The sequence below is a fragment of the Crocodylus siamensis genome, chromosome 7 (genome assembly GCF_052110815.1).
Source record: "Crocodylus siamensis isolate JL-2025a chromosome 7, ASM5211081v1, whole genome shotgun sequence".
Taxonomy (NCBI): Eukaryota; Metazoa; Chordata; order Crocodylia; family Crocodylidae; genus Crocodylus; species Crocodylus siamensis.
In genome coordinates this window covers 5,121,594-5,137,157 of record NC_143401.1, presented here as the reverse complement: position 1 = coordinate 5,137,157, position 15,564 = coordinate 5,121,594, and the positions used below count along the sequence as shown (strand labels likewise).

The following is a 15,564-nucleotide window of genomic DNA, read 5'->3' as shown; positions in this document are numbered from 1 at the left end:
AGTCCAAAGGTCTCCAGGAGTTAGTTCTCTTTGTTTCTCAAAATTTGCCCTTTTGAAGTTAAAAAAACAAAACCAAAAACCAACAAACTTTAGTGCCAGATCTACATTTTGTTTGTCCTTCCATCTGATTTAAATCAAACCCCTTGTGCTCACTCAGTCCAAGGTTACACTGTATGACCAGCTCTTCTCTAATGTCCTCACTGCTTAGCAGAACAGCATCTCCTCTTATTGGTGGGATAAGGATGTCAGATAAAGAAATGCGTTAGCTTTCACATCCTGGAATAAATGGGTTCTACTATTATTAGCAGCATTTGTTCGCCAGTCTAGTTCAAGTCTTCCGTGATGACAGCCATATTATCCCCAGTAATATTCACCACTCTGATAACATTATTGAGATCTCTCTATCTCTCCAAAGCTGACTCCTGGGGTCCACCACAGACTCCCGGCCCTTCCCCTCCAGAACCGCTCTTGCCACCCTCCCTCCAAGTGACTTCAACCCAGACACAGCCTGTTTTCTCTGCGCTGCCCGTTCCTATTGATCAACAAGTAGACAGAGCTTTTCAAAATGCCAGACAGAACCAAATCCCTGCCAGGAAGAGTTCCAGTCTCGCTCGGGCTTCCAGGATGGCCTTACAGATCGGGGGGGGTGGAAGGGCATGGGTGGGGTGTATCTGCATGGCATACAAGGGGGCTGGGTAGTGATTATTGCCCTGGCTTTGCAGAAGTGCTGAGCTCCCACAGCTCCCTTTGGATCCTATGGGACCTCGGGGGCTCAGCGCTCCCGAGAGGCAGAGCAACTTGTACAGTGCCGGGGTGGGACCGGGAAGAAGGCATGACACGGATGCAAGCGGAAGGGAGCAGGCGGAGGGGCAGAGGTGTTTGCAGAGCAAGAAGCAGGGGTGGGAAGAGGGCTGAGGGAGGAGAAGCCTTGAAGCACAGAGCAGGGACTTCATGTCCTGCTGAAGTGCTGAGGCTCAGTATTGCAGCCCACTGGAAGAGGGACTCGCTTTATCCTCCTGACTCCTCCAGGCTGTGACTGGTACGTCCGCCCAGGAGTCACCCACTGGTTACCAATGGGCGGTAGTTTCTCTTGGCCAGTGGCCCCAGTAGCGGCCTAGTAGTGCGCCCTAGGAAAGCCTGGGTTTGTGTTAAGCTGAAGCAGGCAAGCACATGCTGCTTGGCCAGATGAAGCCCTGGACCGTGCCTGCCTCCAGTGCTGCTCTTGCCTTCAGTGGCTCATACCCGGCATGGGCAGCATGTGGTCTCCATGCCCAGGTGTGCACCCCACGTTGGCTGGAACAGGGAAAGTGATGCCGGATTGACATCCTTTGAGACAGCAGATCTGGGACAACACAGGGACGGCCCCGATCCCCTACGCCCATCTCTGCTCAGCCCCCAACCAACGTGCCGCCAACTCCATGCCTGTGCAAGCAAGCCCGAGGCCAGGGCAGGGGGTGAGCGAAGGCAGGATTGAGGTGGGATGGGGTCCCAGCTGCAGGACACGGACCATATTGGGGCTGCTGGCTGGGGCCTTCTCGCCTGCCCGGGGAGCAGCAAGTTGGTGTTTTGTTTGTTGCAGCCCATTGCCATTGTGCGCTGGCACTTGGCTGCGTTGTGGTCGGGTTGGTTCAGGGCCCCAGAATCACAGATGGCAGCGTGGGTGCGCTTGTGAGCAGAGCATTCATCACTCGTCCTCAGAAAGGGAGGAGAGGGGAGGAGAGAGGAGGAGAGAACTGGCAGGTGGCGACATGAAAGGAAAGAGCAAGGGTGGGTTTCCCCTCCTTCTCCGTGCCTGAAAAGCCCCTTTCTGCAGTTCTTGGATGCCTCCCAGAACCGTTTGCCCCAGTTCCTGCTGCCTGGGGCTGATGTGAGAAGGAGAATCACAGCCTCAGCTCCCCGCAGCTGCAAACCCAGTGCTGGCTGGGCCTGGACTTCCAGGGGAAGTGGTGCAGGCTCCTAGCCTGGGGATTTTTAAAAGGAAGTTAGATGAGCACCTTGCCGGGGTCATCTGACCCCGGTGCTCTTTCCTGCTAAGGCAGGGGGTCGGACTAGATGATCTACCTAGGTCCCTTCCGACTCTAGCTACTATGAAACTATGAAACTATGGACTGCAGAGTGGAGCCAGGGGACCAGGGCCGAGAAAGCTGCTGGCTGGCCTAGCTGGAGCCATCCCTGCCCCAACACCGCTGCAGTCCCAGCGGCTGGCAGCAGTGGAGCGCGCCCCGCTGCGAGGCGCTTGGAGATGTCAACCGCCGGGTTTGCAACGTTGAGGGAGGCTGGGAGACCTGTTGCGGGGCATTGCTTAGCCAATGATCTTGGTGTGGCTGTGTGCCCACGTGCATGCACACACGTGACTGGGTGCAGGGGCGTACCACAGCCAGCCAGACCTGAGTGCGTAGATGCCCGTGCCCAGGCAGGGGCACACCTGTGGAGCAAGAAGCGTGCGCTCGGCCACGCAAACACAACCCCTCCCTGTGGCATGGATCCATGCTGTCCTCATGATGCTCAGCCTCTTGCCGTCTTTAAGGGGGCTGTTGACCTTCTGTGCTGCCTATACCAAGGTGCCACTTGTCTCAAGGAGCCCTTTGAGGAGGACGCAGGGGGAAGGGGCAAGTTCTGCCCGGAAGGGAGGGAGCTGAGCCTGCTTGGAGATAGGCAGGTAGAGCCCCGTGTCTGAGCGCGGCTGGTGCTTTGATGTTACAAACCTAGCTCTGCATTTCTCGGAGCTGGGAGCCATTTCAGTAGCGGGAAGCACTGCAGATGTGACTGAGAAAGAAAGAAGCAGCTTCCTGCTTGGGCACTAGGAATAGGAGCCCGTGTGGCCGCAGAGATTTAATATCAACCGGAACACACCTGATTGCGAGCTGGAAGCCAAATCCCCCAAGGGATAATCTGGAATTAGCTGCAAAACTGAGAAGCCTCAAGTGGAGGCTTTCAGGGGTCGGATCCCAGGCCAGCCTGGCCTGTGCTGGGGCCGGAGCGCAGTGATCTGCCGGCCGCCAGAGAGGCGAATTCAATCAGCTCCAGTGTCATTGCAGTTGAGTTCCTTCCCTTTCACAGCCGGGTCCGGCGCCCCACCGGGCTGGGTCCTGGGGGAAGCTCTCGGCCCCTGGGCGCGCGCGCGCTTGTCTCTCTCGGCGCTGGGAGCGGTGCCACTGTGACCCGGTTCCGCCCTTCTCTGCAGCAGTGCCAGGGTGTTGCCACCCCGGGGCTGCTTGGTACCTGGCTCCACCCTTCCGCGCATCCCTGAGGGGGTGTCTCTGCACGTCGGAGGGGGGGGCCGCCTCTGGGGCCAGAAGGGCAGGTGTCCCCATCCGTGCTGTGACAGAGGCTGGCGCCGGGGCCTGTTCTGGAGGCAGCCGTGCCGCGCGCCCCGGGAGCGGGCCCTCCCCCTGCACCGCGGCCTTCCCCCGCGGCACGTGCGCCTGAGCCCGCCGGCACCGAGGCGCCCGGCTCCTGCCCCCCGCGCCGCAGCCCCGACCCAGCCCCGGCCGGCGGCGGCGGGGCGGGGCGGGGGCGGGGGCGGGGCGGCGCCTCCCCCGGGCCGGGAGCCGGCGCCGCGGCCGCCCCGCCTCTCGCAGCCCCCGGGCCGCCCGGCGGGCGCACGTCCCTCGCCCGCGGCCGCGCAGCGGCGGCTCCTCTCGCAGGTGCGGGGGCGGGGGGCTGCCGCCCGGCCCCTCCGCAGCGCCTCACCCCCGCCACGCCGGGAAGCGCAGCCAGGCTCTCCAGCCGCTCGCTGCCCCCTCGGCGCCCCGGCAGTAGGTGCTGGGGGGAGGCGAGGGGGCAGGACCGTGCCCCTGCAAGGGGCGCTGGGTCCGGGCCTGGAGCCCCCTTCCCGGGGAGCGAACGCGGCCAGACTGGGCGCTCTGCATCGCACCCCGCGTCCTGGGCTGGCTCGCGGGGGGGCTGCCGCAGAAAGCCGCCGGCTGGGGCTCGCCCGAGGGGGCTGCGTGGCAGGCCGCGCTGACGCCCCGCTCGCCCGCCACCCAGCTGGGCTGAGAAGAGTCCCCTCTCCCCGGGCGCCGGATCCGGGGGTGGGAGCTTCACTTCCTCCAGAACCCCGCGTCCCCGGGGAGGCTGGCTCTGCCAGCCCCAGCTTGGGATGCAGCGTGAGGCTCATCTGCTCGCTCGGGCGTTGTGCCTAAGGGGGGTGGGAGCGAAGCCTGGCATCAGTGCGGCTCCGGGCCGAGCCGGCGGACGCGTTGGGTGGGTTGCTGACACTGCCTGACTGCCTCTCAACTTCTTTCCAGCTCCTGGATCTCCGGCCCCACCTCTGCTCTTCTCTGTGTGAGTAATGGACCGAATGCGAACCTGAGGAGCCGTGTCTGTGCTGTGTGCGCGGCGGGGGGGTATCTTGTGTGCATGTGTATTAATGTCTGGGGGGGGTGGAAGAAAACAGCTTCCAGCAGAGCCTCGCTGGTCTTCCCCCCGGGTGTCTCTTCGGTGTTAATGCTGGATCGCTGCTTCCCACGGATGCGGCAAGCAAGCTGACTGCGCGCAGAACCGGGAGGGACAGAGAGGCATCTTGCTACGGCTGGGCCTTGCGGGGAGAGGGGAAGGGGAGCCTCTGCTGGGATTTGCCTGGGGCACGAACTGGAAGCTTGGTCCTGCGACGCAGCTCAGCGGCGAGCGCGTTCCTGGGGGGGGTTGCGGCTGCAGATCCAGCCGCGGGGCTCGTTGCAGCCTGGGACCTGATTGCAGAGCGGAGTGGCGGAGGGCAGGGGTCTCTCTGGAAGGGGACCCTTGTGGAGGATGTCGTTCGGGGGGTGAGGGGGCAAACGGACTGGGGCTGTTCCAAGCAGCTGAAGGGGATGAGGCACCAAATGCTGCTCCATTTCACTGGGACTTCCCTGGCTTGGAAACTTCCAGCCCTGCCGGTCAGAGCCCTGCACCCGGGAGGTGGCACTCCTGAGCCACACTGGGGTGAGGTGCAGGAGCAGGTGGGGGTCCAGGAAGCTGGCTTGCAGGGGCTGGCTCGTAGATTCACAGATTCATGGTTCTCCTCTTGCAAGCGGAGGCTGAGCCTCTGGGCCAGAGGCAGGGCTTGGTCCGAGCTTCGAGCCCTGCTAGCTCTTGCAGCTGCTCTTTGCTTAACCTGCTGCACCCGTGGGAGGCCTGGGAAGTCCCGACGCGTGGATCTGGTGCATGGCTGAAACCCGCTCCGCAGAGGGCGGGGGAGAGGGGAAAGGTGGGGTGACCCGAGGGGAGGTCCAGCATTGAGGGCACCTGGCCTCCCCTTGTCTTGTGGTCAGAATTTGTGCAGGGTGCTGGGCACTGCTCCCAGCTCCACCCAGCCTCTGCTGTGTGAGGGGCCTGGCCTCCTAGGAGAGGGCCCACCGGAGCCCCGAGACCCACGTTGCACGTCTGTCCTTATTGTTCCCCGAGCAGGGAGCTGCCAGCTTTTCCTGCAGCCAGGCTCCTCCAGCCAGAGCCCTGGCGTGGGGACCAGGCCGCCTGCGTGGCCCGTGTCAGCTTCAGGGCCACGTGGTCCTGGCACCTGTGCCCCGCCAGCTGCATGATCCAGAGGGCCTCTAGGCTCACGGACGTTAGGAAAGCTTGCAGGCTGCCGTCGCAGGGATCTGGTCTCCTTCTGTCCTTCCCTGGTGCTCGCTTGCTCCAAGCCTTCCTGGAGCCTGGCTCCTGGCTGCCCTTCGTGGGCAGCGAAGTGGTTGTTTGCTGTGGCTGCGTTTTCCCTCCGGACCCCTGCACCGTGCCCTCCGCACAGCCTCCACTGCCCTTCCTCTCCATAGCAGAGCTGTGGGGTTTTGTGGCCTGCCCTCCCTGACCCCCCCACCCCAGCCCTGGCCCTGGGGGGTGTTGTTGGGACACCAGGATGATTGCTGTCAAGAGCCAGTTAAACATTAATGGAGCGTAGGCAGGCGAAGACGAAGGCGCTGGCTCTGCCAGGCGCTACCGTCCCGGCCTACGCGGCTCGGGCGCGCAGAGCTGGAAATAAACCTCTCAAAAGGCAGCTGACCCAGTTCTGAAGCTTTTGCCGCCAGCACTTGCTTTCCAGGCAGGGCTCGGGCCAGGCCTGTGCGGACAGATGGGCCGTTAATGCCCATCCGCCCCGACTCTGGCCGAAGTCGGCCAGTGGTTCTCCGAGGCCAGGAGGTGGGGGCTGTGTGCAGGGAGCTTCCTCCAGCAGTGCCAGGCAGGGTTGCAGCAACGTGAACGAGGCACATGTCACTTCTGTAGGTGTCGCAGGACCCACGCGGGAGTGGGGATACGATGGGGATGGTTTTGTTCTGAACTGAGATATCAGGCGTTTGCAGTAGCTCCAGCACTTAAAGGCTGAGCAAAGGTTAGGGAGAAACTGCCTCCCCCTGATCCTGTAAGCAGGCAGAGCGGAGGGCAGCTCACCTCACTGCTGACACTGCGACGCGTGAGCACGCCGTGATCCTGCAGGAGAATGGGACCTAGAGAAGTCGGCAGTGTCCTCTACGGGCACCGTTGGGGAGACGGGATTAATGGTTGGCAAACGCACTTCAGGAAGAACGGGAGCTCACATCGCACCTTGCTGCGATCTCGGTGACCCAGGCCATGGGGCAGGGGAGCAGGCGTGGTGTCACTGCGGACGGTGTGGTGAGAGCCTCTGGCTGCGTGCGGGGCCAGCTGGAAAGACAAACCCCACCAGGATGTTGCAGAGCAGCTGGAAAAGGACACTGGAAGAATCGCTCCCAATTAGATGGAACAAATCCTTACGCTTCTTGGCACCATCAGCGTGCTGCTCACTGGCAGCTGGTCAGGAGTAGTGGGGCCATCAACTAACCGCATGCCTCCAGCATGGACATCTGAGCAATGGGCCCGTTGGAGCCCATGCTGAGCTCAGGGATCGGCTTGCCCACTACAGCATCGGGGCACCAGGCTGAAAACTCAGGCCTCCGCGGCAGCTCCTGGCACTGGGGTTTGGATCTTCCAGCAAGTGACAAGCGGACTGAGAAGAAGTCCAGGGTGAAATCTTGAGCATAGGGCACCCAGGCATGGGGCTGGGAGCCTGGCTCTGTCCCCACCTCTACCCCAGACTGGCTTTGTCACCTTGAGGAGGTCACTTAACCTCTCAGGGTATCCTAGCCCCAAGCAGACAGCTAATTAGCACGTTGCTCCTTGGGAGCAGGGGCTTGTGCGTGTGAGCGTGTCGGGCTGCTTTCACCAGGCAGGTCACAGAGGGATATAGTGAGCTGGTGCACTGAGGACCAGAGCCCATCCTTGCTGGTCCCCCATGAACTGGAAGGATGTGGTTGAACCTGGCTGCCCTAGGGATCGTGGCCTATCTGTATGCATCGCTCAGAGCCCACCAGGCTCAGGGGTCTCCACTTCTGCATCCCTACATCAGATGCTGTTCCTGGCACTCCTGCCTCCCCAGCATACTTGGGTCAAGGGTCCCTTTCTAGCCTGACATGCCCGCTGGCTAGTGCTGGTCTCCAAGGAACTGGCAGCCTCCAGCTGCTTAAAACCTGTTGTATTTAGCTGTTGGGAAGCCGTGGCTGGGGAGGGCTGGCGTGGGTCATGCCTACAGTCTCACCTGCTCGGGGCATGAATAAGGAAGTTGCTGTGCATTAGAAGTAGGGTGTTCTCTCCCACGGGCTTGCCGTTGCCTGGCCTCCGCTCCTCGCAGCTCGTTCCAATGGAGGATGTGTTTCCAAGGCTTCTGTTTTATTTCTGGTACAAAGTCTGTGCTGAGAGAGCTATGAAATGGCCTGTTGAGCCACTGCTCCAGTCCCTGCCCAGTCCGCAAGCCAGCACTGGGCACCTCTGGAAACTGCCTTTGAAATTCCCTTTCTCCCTGCGTGGTCCTGGCTACAGATCTGCCACCTCCTGAATGTCCCGGGGGCACTTCCCTCTCAGACAAGCAGCCAAGAGCATCCCACGCTGGCTCCCGAGAGTGTGAGGACTGGTCCTGTCTACCTCACGCTCTAGGATGATGCATCTCTGCAGTTACTGGTGGTGTGCAGTGACGTGAGATTGTCCTTTGCCGATGGGAGGGAGGAGGTGGGGAAGCAATCAGGAGAGGGCAGAAACATGGGGCTGCTGTGATAATGCGGTGTGCAGATGAGCAGCAGGGCTGGTTTCTCTGAGGTGGTCCCGATGCAGCTTCTCAGCGAGATGCATCTATGCTCCAGCTCCAAGTTCATGCTGCAGTGAGCTCCCCCCGCCCCCATGGCTGGACCCAGTCTCTCCTTGAGGCTTGCTTCAGGGTCGTTCCGCCGTTCTTTTGCTTGGCAAAGGCTTGAACCTGAGGGGCACGTGGCGAGAGACCCATGTCTGAGGCCTGAGCTGCAGATTTTGGTCCTGCTTCCTCCTACAGCCCTCCTGGACAGGATCACATGCCTCTCCTCTGCTGCTGTGTCCCAGCTCAGGCTCCCTGGCAAATCAGCTACCTCTTGTAGGTGCATCTCGGCTCTCCGGTAGGCTGAACGCATGGAGATTCAAGGCTCCTGCTGCAGTGCCTAAGTGGCAAATGGCTCCAGCCTCTGCTTTCATTACATCCTAACTGAACAGGCAGCTAACCCAGCTGGAGGTACCTGGCATCCTGGAGAGCTTGAATGGGTCCCCCAGGGTAGTGCCATGGGGCTGGGGGGAGCTAGGCAGCGCAGAGCTGACCCTGCTGGCATGCAGGTCCTGTGGAGGGGCCTGTCTCGCTCCTGCAGCCAGACGTAGCACCCCAGGGTGTCTCGTGCAATGCAAAAAACTGAGGGGAGGGGAAAGAAACTCCCTGGTTCTAGGACGCATCTTGCCCAGCCGCCTCCCTCCACCTCCTCTCACAGGTTCTGCCTGTTTGTGGCACTCGCTCGGGTGAACAGAGCTGCCCGCACACTTGCAAGGCTGCGAGAAGCACGCTCCCTGCCAGGACTGCTGCATTTTATGACCTTGTCTGCAGCCCGGCCCAGCCGGGCCCTGCATGCACAGTTGCCAGTCAGAGCAGCGTCTGACTGGTGCCACATCAGACCCTGCAGTGACTGTAAGCTGTAGTGGCGCGGCACTGGGAAGAAAGCTTCCCCTGGGAGACCAGCCTGGCTGTCTGTGGGGGGATAAGCCTGCAGCCAGGGGACGTGCCCCTGGCATAGCCGTGCGTGTGGGGTGCTGGGTGCCCGTTGCTGCTGGGGGCAGCGGATGTGTATGGAAAAGCTGCTGCTTCCCTGAAAGCAAAGGATCTCTGCCTTGCTGCTGGATCCTAAAAGCTACCTCCCTCCCAGCTGAGCCGTGCTGCTCTGCAGTGGTTCCTGCCCGGGTCTCCCTCCTGGTTTTGTGGCCTGTTTCCTCCCAGCCACCTGAAGCCCACCCCCCAATCATCCTGCCAGGCTACACTGCTCTATGTCCCCCAGAGTCCCAGCACAACCAGGGCCTGGGCAGCTCAGGATGGCTTCTCCCCGCACCCGAAGGCAGGGAGCTGAGTGCAAGGGTAACAAGATGCCGTGGACCCAGGTGCATTTCAGCCTCACCAGCCTGGGCATCATTCACCAGACAACAAGCAGCACCTGCGCCCTGCATGGCCTTGGCCAGCCCTGGCAGTGCCATTAGCCCAGCCCTGGGTGGGCTGTAATGACACGGCTCCTCTCTTCTGGGCTGTCTGGCAGCTGCTCTCTACAGGGCAGGGCTCTGCTATTAGATGAGCTGGACACAGGGAGAGCGGGAGCTGGGGAGCACAAAGGAGCTGAATAATAGAGGGGTGGGGGGAGACTTACAGAGGGGGCCAGTGACAGGACAGAGGGTACGATGGGGGGAGCAGGTGGGGCTGGGCACGGGCTGTAATAGGGAATGGGGGGGATGTATAGGCTCAGTGTTGGGGTGGACAAGGGGAAGAGCTTTCATGGGCCCAGCTGGCAGGCATCCCCTAGCACGGCACCTCTGCCCTGGGCAGGGCTAGTCTATCCCGGGGCATCCTAGTGCACTGGAGTGATGACCTGGGAATCCCTGGAGACAGGCTGCCTACCTGCTCCCCACCTGCTGCAGCTCTCCACGCCTGATGCCCCTCTGCCTCATTAGGCATGGATGCAGCTCCGTGCCTAATGAGCTGGCAATTGCTTATGCAAATGAGGAGCAGAGCTGCCCAGGGATTGCTGCAGGGAAGCTCTCCAGCTGCTGGCCCATTAGTGGGCTGTAAATGGCAGCCACCGCAGCAGGCCTCCCTTTGGCTGCCCGAGGAATGGTGCATGCGTGCGCGCGGGGCTGGAGAAGGCTGCTCGGGAGCCGTGCCCGGAGCAGGGCTCATCAAGGCCTTAGGCAGATGAGCCGTAGAAGAGACGCGGGGTGGCTGCCCGTCTGCGTGCTGGTGACGGCTCAGGAACTGGCTTCACGGTGTCAGCGGGAGGTGTAACGGCCCTGACTGGTCTGTGTGCAGGGGTCCCCAGCGCGGGCTCAGTGGGGCTCTAACCTCCAGCTGGCTGGCTTGAGGGGAGCTTGGAGCAGCCCCCTGCCACATGCTGTGCTCAGGACTGGCAAGTGGTCCCCGAGCCAGCCTTGCTACTCCACCCGCGTGGCCTGGCCTGGAGCAGGAGGCGTTGAGCTTGCAGCTACTGCTTTGGAGCCAGTGGCTGCAACCAAGCCAGGTTGGAGAAACCAGGGCTTGGGCAGCCCCTGCCTGCCTGCCCCGCAACCTGTTCTGTGCTTCTGGGGCCTTGGCAGGACCTTCGCTAGGGAAGGCAGCCCCTGCCCTGTTAGCACGGCCCCAGGTGAGCCCACAACAAAGGAGGTGGCTTGGGGGAGCTCTCAGGGGAGCCGTGAGAGCGAGTACTGGGTAGTGAGGGGCGGATGGGGGTGCAGTGATGCCAGCCTGCCTGCAGCCCCACAACCAGGCCTAGCGAGGGCACAGTGCCCGCAGTGGGGTGAGCTGCAAATAAGCGGGGAAAGATCCCCCGCCCGGCTGCACCCGTTTCATACCCGCACCCTGCCCTCCCTGGGCTCAGTCCCTGTGCCAGGGTGCCTGGCTGAGTGGACCAGGCTGCTCCAGGCTGCAGTGTGAGGGGTCAACATGCCACGGGTGGACTGGCAGCCTGACCACGTGGGAAGGCAATGAGCCTGGGATGGCGTGGTTGGACATGGCCTCCGTTCTTCCTGAGGTGGCTGGGAGGATGGTGGGGGGGAAGAGCCCTGCCTCAGGCTGGCTCAGGTGCCTTGGGGTGTGCAAGCTTGGCCTGCCTGTTGGTGTGTGACCAGAGCACCTGGGAGCCCTGGTCGTGTGCTAGCACCCCAGGGTGTCAGGGGCACCCCACCCACAGAGATGCCAGTCAGCTCTAAGGGAGGCAGCATTTCCTAGGTGATGGGGCCAACCTAGGAAAGTCTGTGATGCTTTCCATGGAGTCACAAGGGCAATTCATAGACTTTGTGGCAGGCAGGGACCGTTGAACCAGCCGATGGCCACCTGCGTAACCCAGCCCCTGAGAGATGCTTGCACCTGGTGGGCGGAAGCGGTGACCTTTCTCACCTCCTTTCGCTCCTAGGCCCCAAACCCAGGCTCGGGCGTGACCATGGGGAAGCAGAACAGCAAGCTGCGCCCGGAGATGCTGCAGGACCTGCGGGAGAACACGGAGTTCTCGGACCTGGAGCTGCAGGAGTGGTACAAGGGCTTCCTCAAGGACTGTCCCACCGGGATCCTCAACGTGGAGGAGTTCAAGAAGATCTACGCTAACTTCTTCCCCTACGGCGACGCCTCCAAGTTCGCTGAGCATGTCTTCCGCACCTTCGACACCAATGGGGACGGCACCATCGACTTCCGAGAGTTCATTATCGCCCTGAGCGTCACCTCGCGGGGCAAGCTGGAGCAGAAGCTCATGTGGGCCTTCAGCATGTATGACCTGGACGGCAACGGCTACATCAGCCGGGAGGAGATGCTGGAGATCGTGCAGGTATCACGGGGGTTCCTCAGTGTCAGGTCCCTGCTGTGGAGTTGCCCGCACTGGGTGAGGCGGCATTGCCCTCTGTAAGGGCCCAGTCCAGATGCTAGGATGCCTCCCCTTCGTGGTTGCAGTGGGGGTGGGCTGGGGGATCCCACCAGCCAGGTCCCTGCTGTATGCCGCTCTGCAGGCTGTCGGTAGAGGTCCTCCAGCAGCTCCCCACCTCTCTGGGCCCCAGCCAGCATGCGCCCAACCATCACCCTTTCGTCATGAAGGGCTGGGGAGACGGTGCACTCTGTGGCCCCCCAACCTTGGCATCACAGACAGCCTGTGACTTGGGAGCCCCTGCAGTAGCACAGGCCCCAGAGGCACTACCTTGCTCCCCCCACATTGAGGGTCCTGCTTTTCTCCTGCTTTGCCCCCTGCTCAGTGCCTTGCCCCTGTGCAGAGCAAATGTGAAACATCCTCCCGGGATGGAGCCCCATCCCCAGACCCCATCCTGCGGTGATGGGGCTAGGGGAAGGGCAGCTGGGGAGGGTCTGTGGGTTGGCCTCTTGCCTGAGCTGTGTTTCTCTTGTCCTGGGTGGAGGCAGGCTGCCTGCGTGGGCCCCTCTTGGCAGGAGAGGCTGCTCTGGGCTGAGAGAGGACCAAGGGCTGCTTGCCTCGCTGAGGGAGGGGGCTGCAGGCTAGTAGCAGGAGCAGATTCCCTCCCTCCAGCACTGCGGCAGGAGAGGTTTGCAGGCAGCTTTTGAATAAGGGCAGGCACTTAATAGAGAGGCTCCCTGGTTTCCTGCAGGCTTCTCTGTTTTCCCCCCCCACCCTTCCCTCTGGGTACAGCTCATTGCTCCCTGCATGATGGTGGGGCCGCTGGGAGCAGATTGTGGATCTGAATTTAATGGAGATTAGCAGGCTGGATGGTGAGCCGACCAGATTACCGGAGGGCAAGAGTGCGGGCATTGTCCCTGCCAGCCCCTTCTGCTTGGCTCTGCCGCGGCCAGGGGAGATGTGCAGACACCCGCCCTGCTGTCATTGGCATATGGCTGTGCCTGGCAGGCTCCGGGTCCCAGGATGGCAGGGTGACACCTGTTTACAGCAAATGTAGCTGTGCCTGGGGGAGCCATGGGTGCAGATCCTGAAGCCAGCTCCTGGGAAGTAAAGCGCCAACGCCGTGTCCCCTGGGGAGACAGTTGGGCTTGCGGTGACCCAGCAGGCCTGGTATCGTCACTGCTGGGAGCTCGGGGAAAGGCCGAGGCTGCTAGACCAGGGCGGGATTTGCAGAGGAAGGACCCAGAAGCATCCAGCCCAGGAGCCGGGTGAACGTGGGGTCTTGGCCCTGAGATCAGGTGCCAGGGAGGACTTGAGCCCCAGTGCCAGGCTCCCTGGGTGGCCAAAGGGAACTCAACCCGGTCCCCAGCGTGAGCATAGATGTGGGGACTGGGGTTTGATTGATCCCCACTCTCCCTTCCTGCTCCCCACAACCCAGCCCAGGCTGGGCTGGAGCCACTGCAGGGAAGAACAACGTGCCCAGTCCAAGTGGCAGACAGATCGGGGGGGGGGGGTGCATACGCACGCAAGTGTGTGTGTACGTGTACTCGCGGTGCCTGCTCTCCCCAGCCTGCCTGCTCCTACACTCCCTCTCGTGGCAGCCACGGCTCCCTGCGCGCGAGAGCCATAGCCCAGGGGAGGCTTGCACCTTGCAGACAACTGAATCAGAGCTGCATGAGCTTCCGTACGCAGCAGCTCGCTGCCTCCGAGCCACCCTCTGCAGCCCAGCTCTAGCTGAGGCAGGAGCCATGAGCCTGTCCAGCGGGGTCCTGCTGGAGCCACCCCTTGCACGTGGGTGTGCAGTGCCGTGTGTGTCCCGTCAGCCAACCGGGCTGTCACCTGCCCAGCGGCCCAGCCCTGCTAACTAGCCAAGCCCTGGGCTGCTGCCCAACTCTTCAAGGGCTGAGGCTTGGATAGGGACCCCAGGCTGCACGAACACGGGTGCTGCGGGGGTCATGCAGGCTCCAGCCTAGGCATGGGTGGCCTTGCCAGCTCTGTCTCCATCACTGCCCGAGTGCCAGGTCTGGCTCAGACTGGAATTTCTCCTTGCACATTAGTTACAGCTACCTCCCCACGAGGGTGGCTGGGAGCTGGGTCCCTCCGGAGGGAGCTCCCGCCTGCCAGTACCTCTCGTTTTAATCACATCTGTGCCACTGCTTCCCTTGCTGCGCTGCATTAATACTTTAAACAGGCTCTATTCACCGGGAGTGCCCCTGAGAGCTGTGCTTGGGTCGTCTCCGGGGTCTCCCGGAGGCAGCAGGTCTTTACCCTCCCTCAACTCCCTGCTCCCTCACTGCCTGCCCGCTTCCCTCCCATAAGGCCATCTACAAAATGGTTTCCTCGGTGATGAAGATGCCTGAGGATGAATCCACCCCGGAGAAACGAACAGAGAAAATCTTCCGACAGATGGATACTAATAACGATGGTAAGCGAGCGGAGCCCCGGGGGATTAGGGTGCAGGCACGTGGCTAAATCCCCGGGCCGGCGGAGGGGGGCATGCATACACCGATTAAAAGTTGGCTCGTGGGGCCGGGCCCCTCCCGGCAGGCTGCAAGATGCTGCTCCCCGTCCCCCACCACGCTGGCCGTGTGCCCGGGACCACGGGCTGCTGGCTGTCCCAGGGTCGCTGTCTCCAGAGGAGCTGCAGTGCCCAGGCGCCGGCTGCAGGGGTTGTGGTGGGGGAGTGAAGCCACTGCCCGGGGCCAAGGGCCCCCCAGCTCCCTGCCCAGGCAGCTCCTAGCGGAGCCACCAGTGACCCGGGGCCCTGTCTTGCCCCGCCACCCAGGCAAGCTGTCTCTGGAAGAGTTCATCAAAGGTGCCAAGAGCGACCCGTCCATCGTGCGGCTGCTGCAGTGCGACCCCAGCAGCGCCTCGCAGTTTTGAGCCCGCCCCGGCGCCGCCTGGCAGGGATGGGCCGTGTCCCCTGCCGCCCGCAACCGCCACGACACCTGACCTCACAGCCCCGGCTCCGGCAGGGAGACCTGCGTCCCACCGCCCTCGGCGCTGGGGCTGGGGCCGGGGGGCGCGCGCCCGCGAAGCGCCAGCACTGCCACCGTCTTCGACTCGTCCGCTCCCTTTCCCCAATGCTACGTCCGTAGATGTGTACGTGTGAGTGTGCAGCTCTTTTGGGGGGGGGGGGGGGTCACGAGCCACGTTCACCCGCTCGCTTGGCGGGGCTGGGGCCAAAGCCAGAGGCTGCTCTGAGGAGCTGGGGGGGGGTCTCCTGGCTGCATCTGCAGGGTGCTCTGCTGGGGGGGGCAGCTCAGCCCTCTCTCTGCGGGGGGGGCAGGAGGGGAAGAGATGCGAGACCTCTGCCTTGCATCCAGTGGGGGTGGGGGCCAGGTCAGCTGAGCCCCTGCCGCAGCAGTAACCCCTGCTGGAGCCAGGAGACACCGTCCGTTCCCCCAGGCTCTGCCCGGTCCTCCAGCAGAAGCGAGGCCAGGCTACTCCCACCCCCTCCATTGCCACAGTCCTAGGCGGGGGGCTTCAGCAGTATCGGGCTGGTGCCTGCCCTCAAGGGAGAGCCCGGCTGCTCGCCCGTGCCTCCTGGGTGCAGCTAGGGGGGCCCCGGCTGGGAGCAGCATGCGGCCAGGTCAGGTCCAAGCGCATGCAGGGACAGCCTGCCCGGGCAGGCTTCTCCATGCCTTGGCTCCCTGCAGCCCTGGGGCAGCGGGCAGAGCAAGCC

At 62.6% G+C, this 15,564-nt stretch overlaps 1 protein-coding gene across 2 annotated transcripts; it reads left to right on the top strand.

Annotated features, from left to right (window-relative positions):
* Positions 1-3,439: 3,439 nt before the first annotated feature.
* HPCA (hippocalcin) lies at positions 3,440-15,007 on the top strand. Of its 2 annotated transcripts, none has more exons than XM_090057783.1 (5): positions 3,440-3,647; positions 4,251-4,287; positions 11,442-11,846; positions 14,199-14,304; positions 14,665-15,007. In XM_090057783.1, the coding sequence occupies exons 3-5, from the start codon at positions 11,469-11,471 to the stop codon at positions 14,760-14,762; spliced, it is 582 nt and encodes a 193-aa protein (XP_089913909.1). In that variant the 5' UTR covers positions 3,440-3,647; positions 4,251-4,287; positions 11,442-11,468; the 3' UTR covers positions 14,763-15,007. The 2 variants fall into 2 exon arrangements, with proteins under 2 accessions (XP_089913909.1, XP_089913911.1); XM_090057785.1 differs by lacking the exon at positions 3,440-3,647 and adding an exon at positions 3,667-3,758.
* The last annotated feature ends 557 nt before the right edge of the window (positions 15,008-15,564 follow it).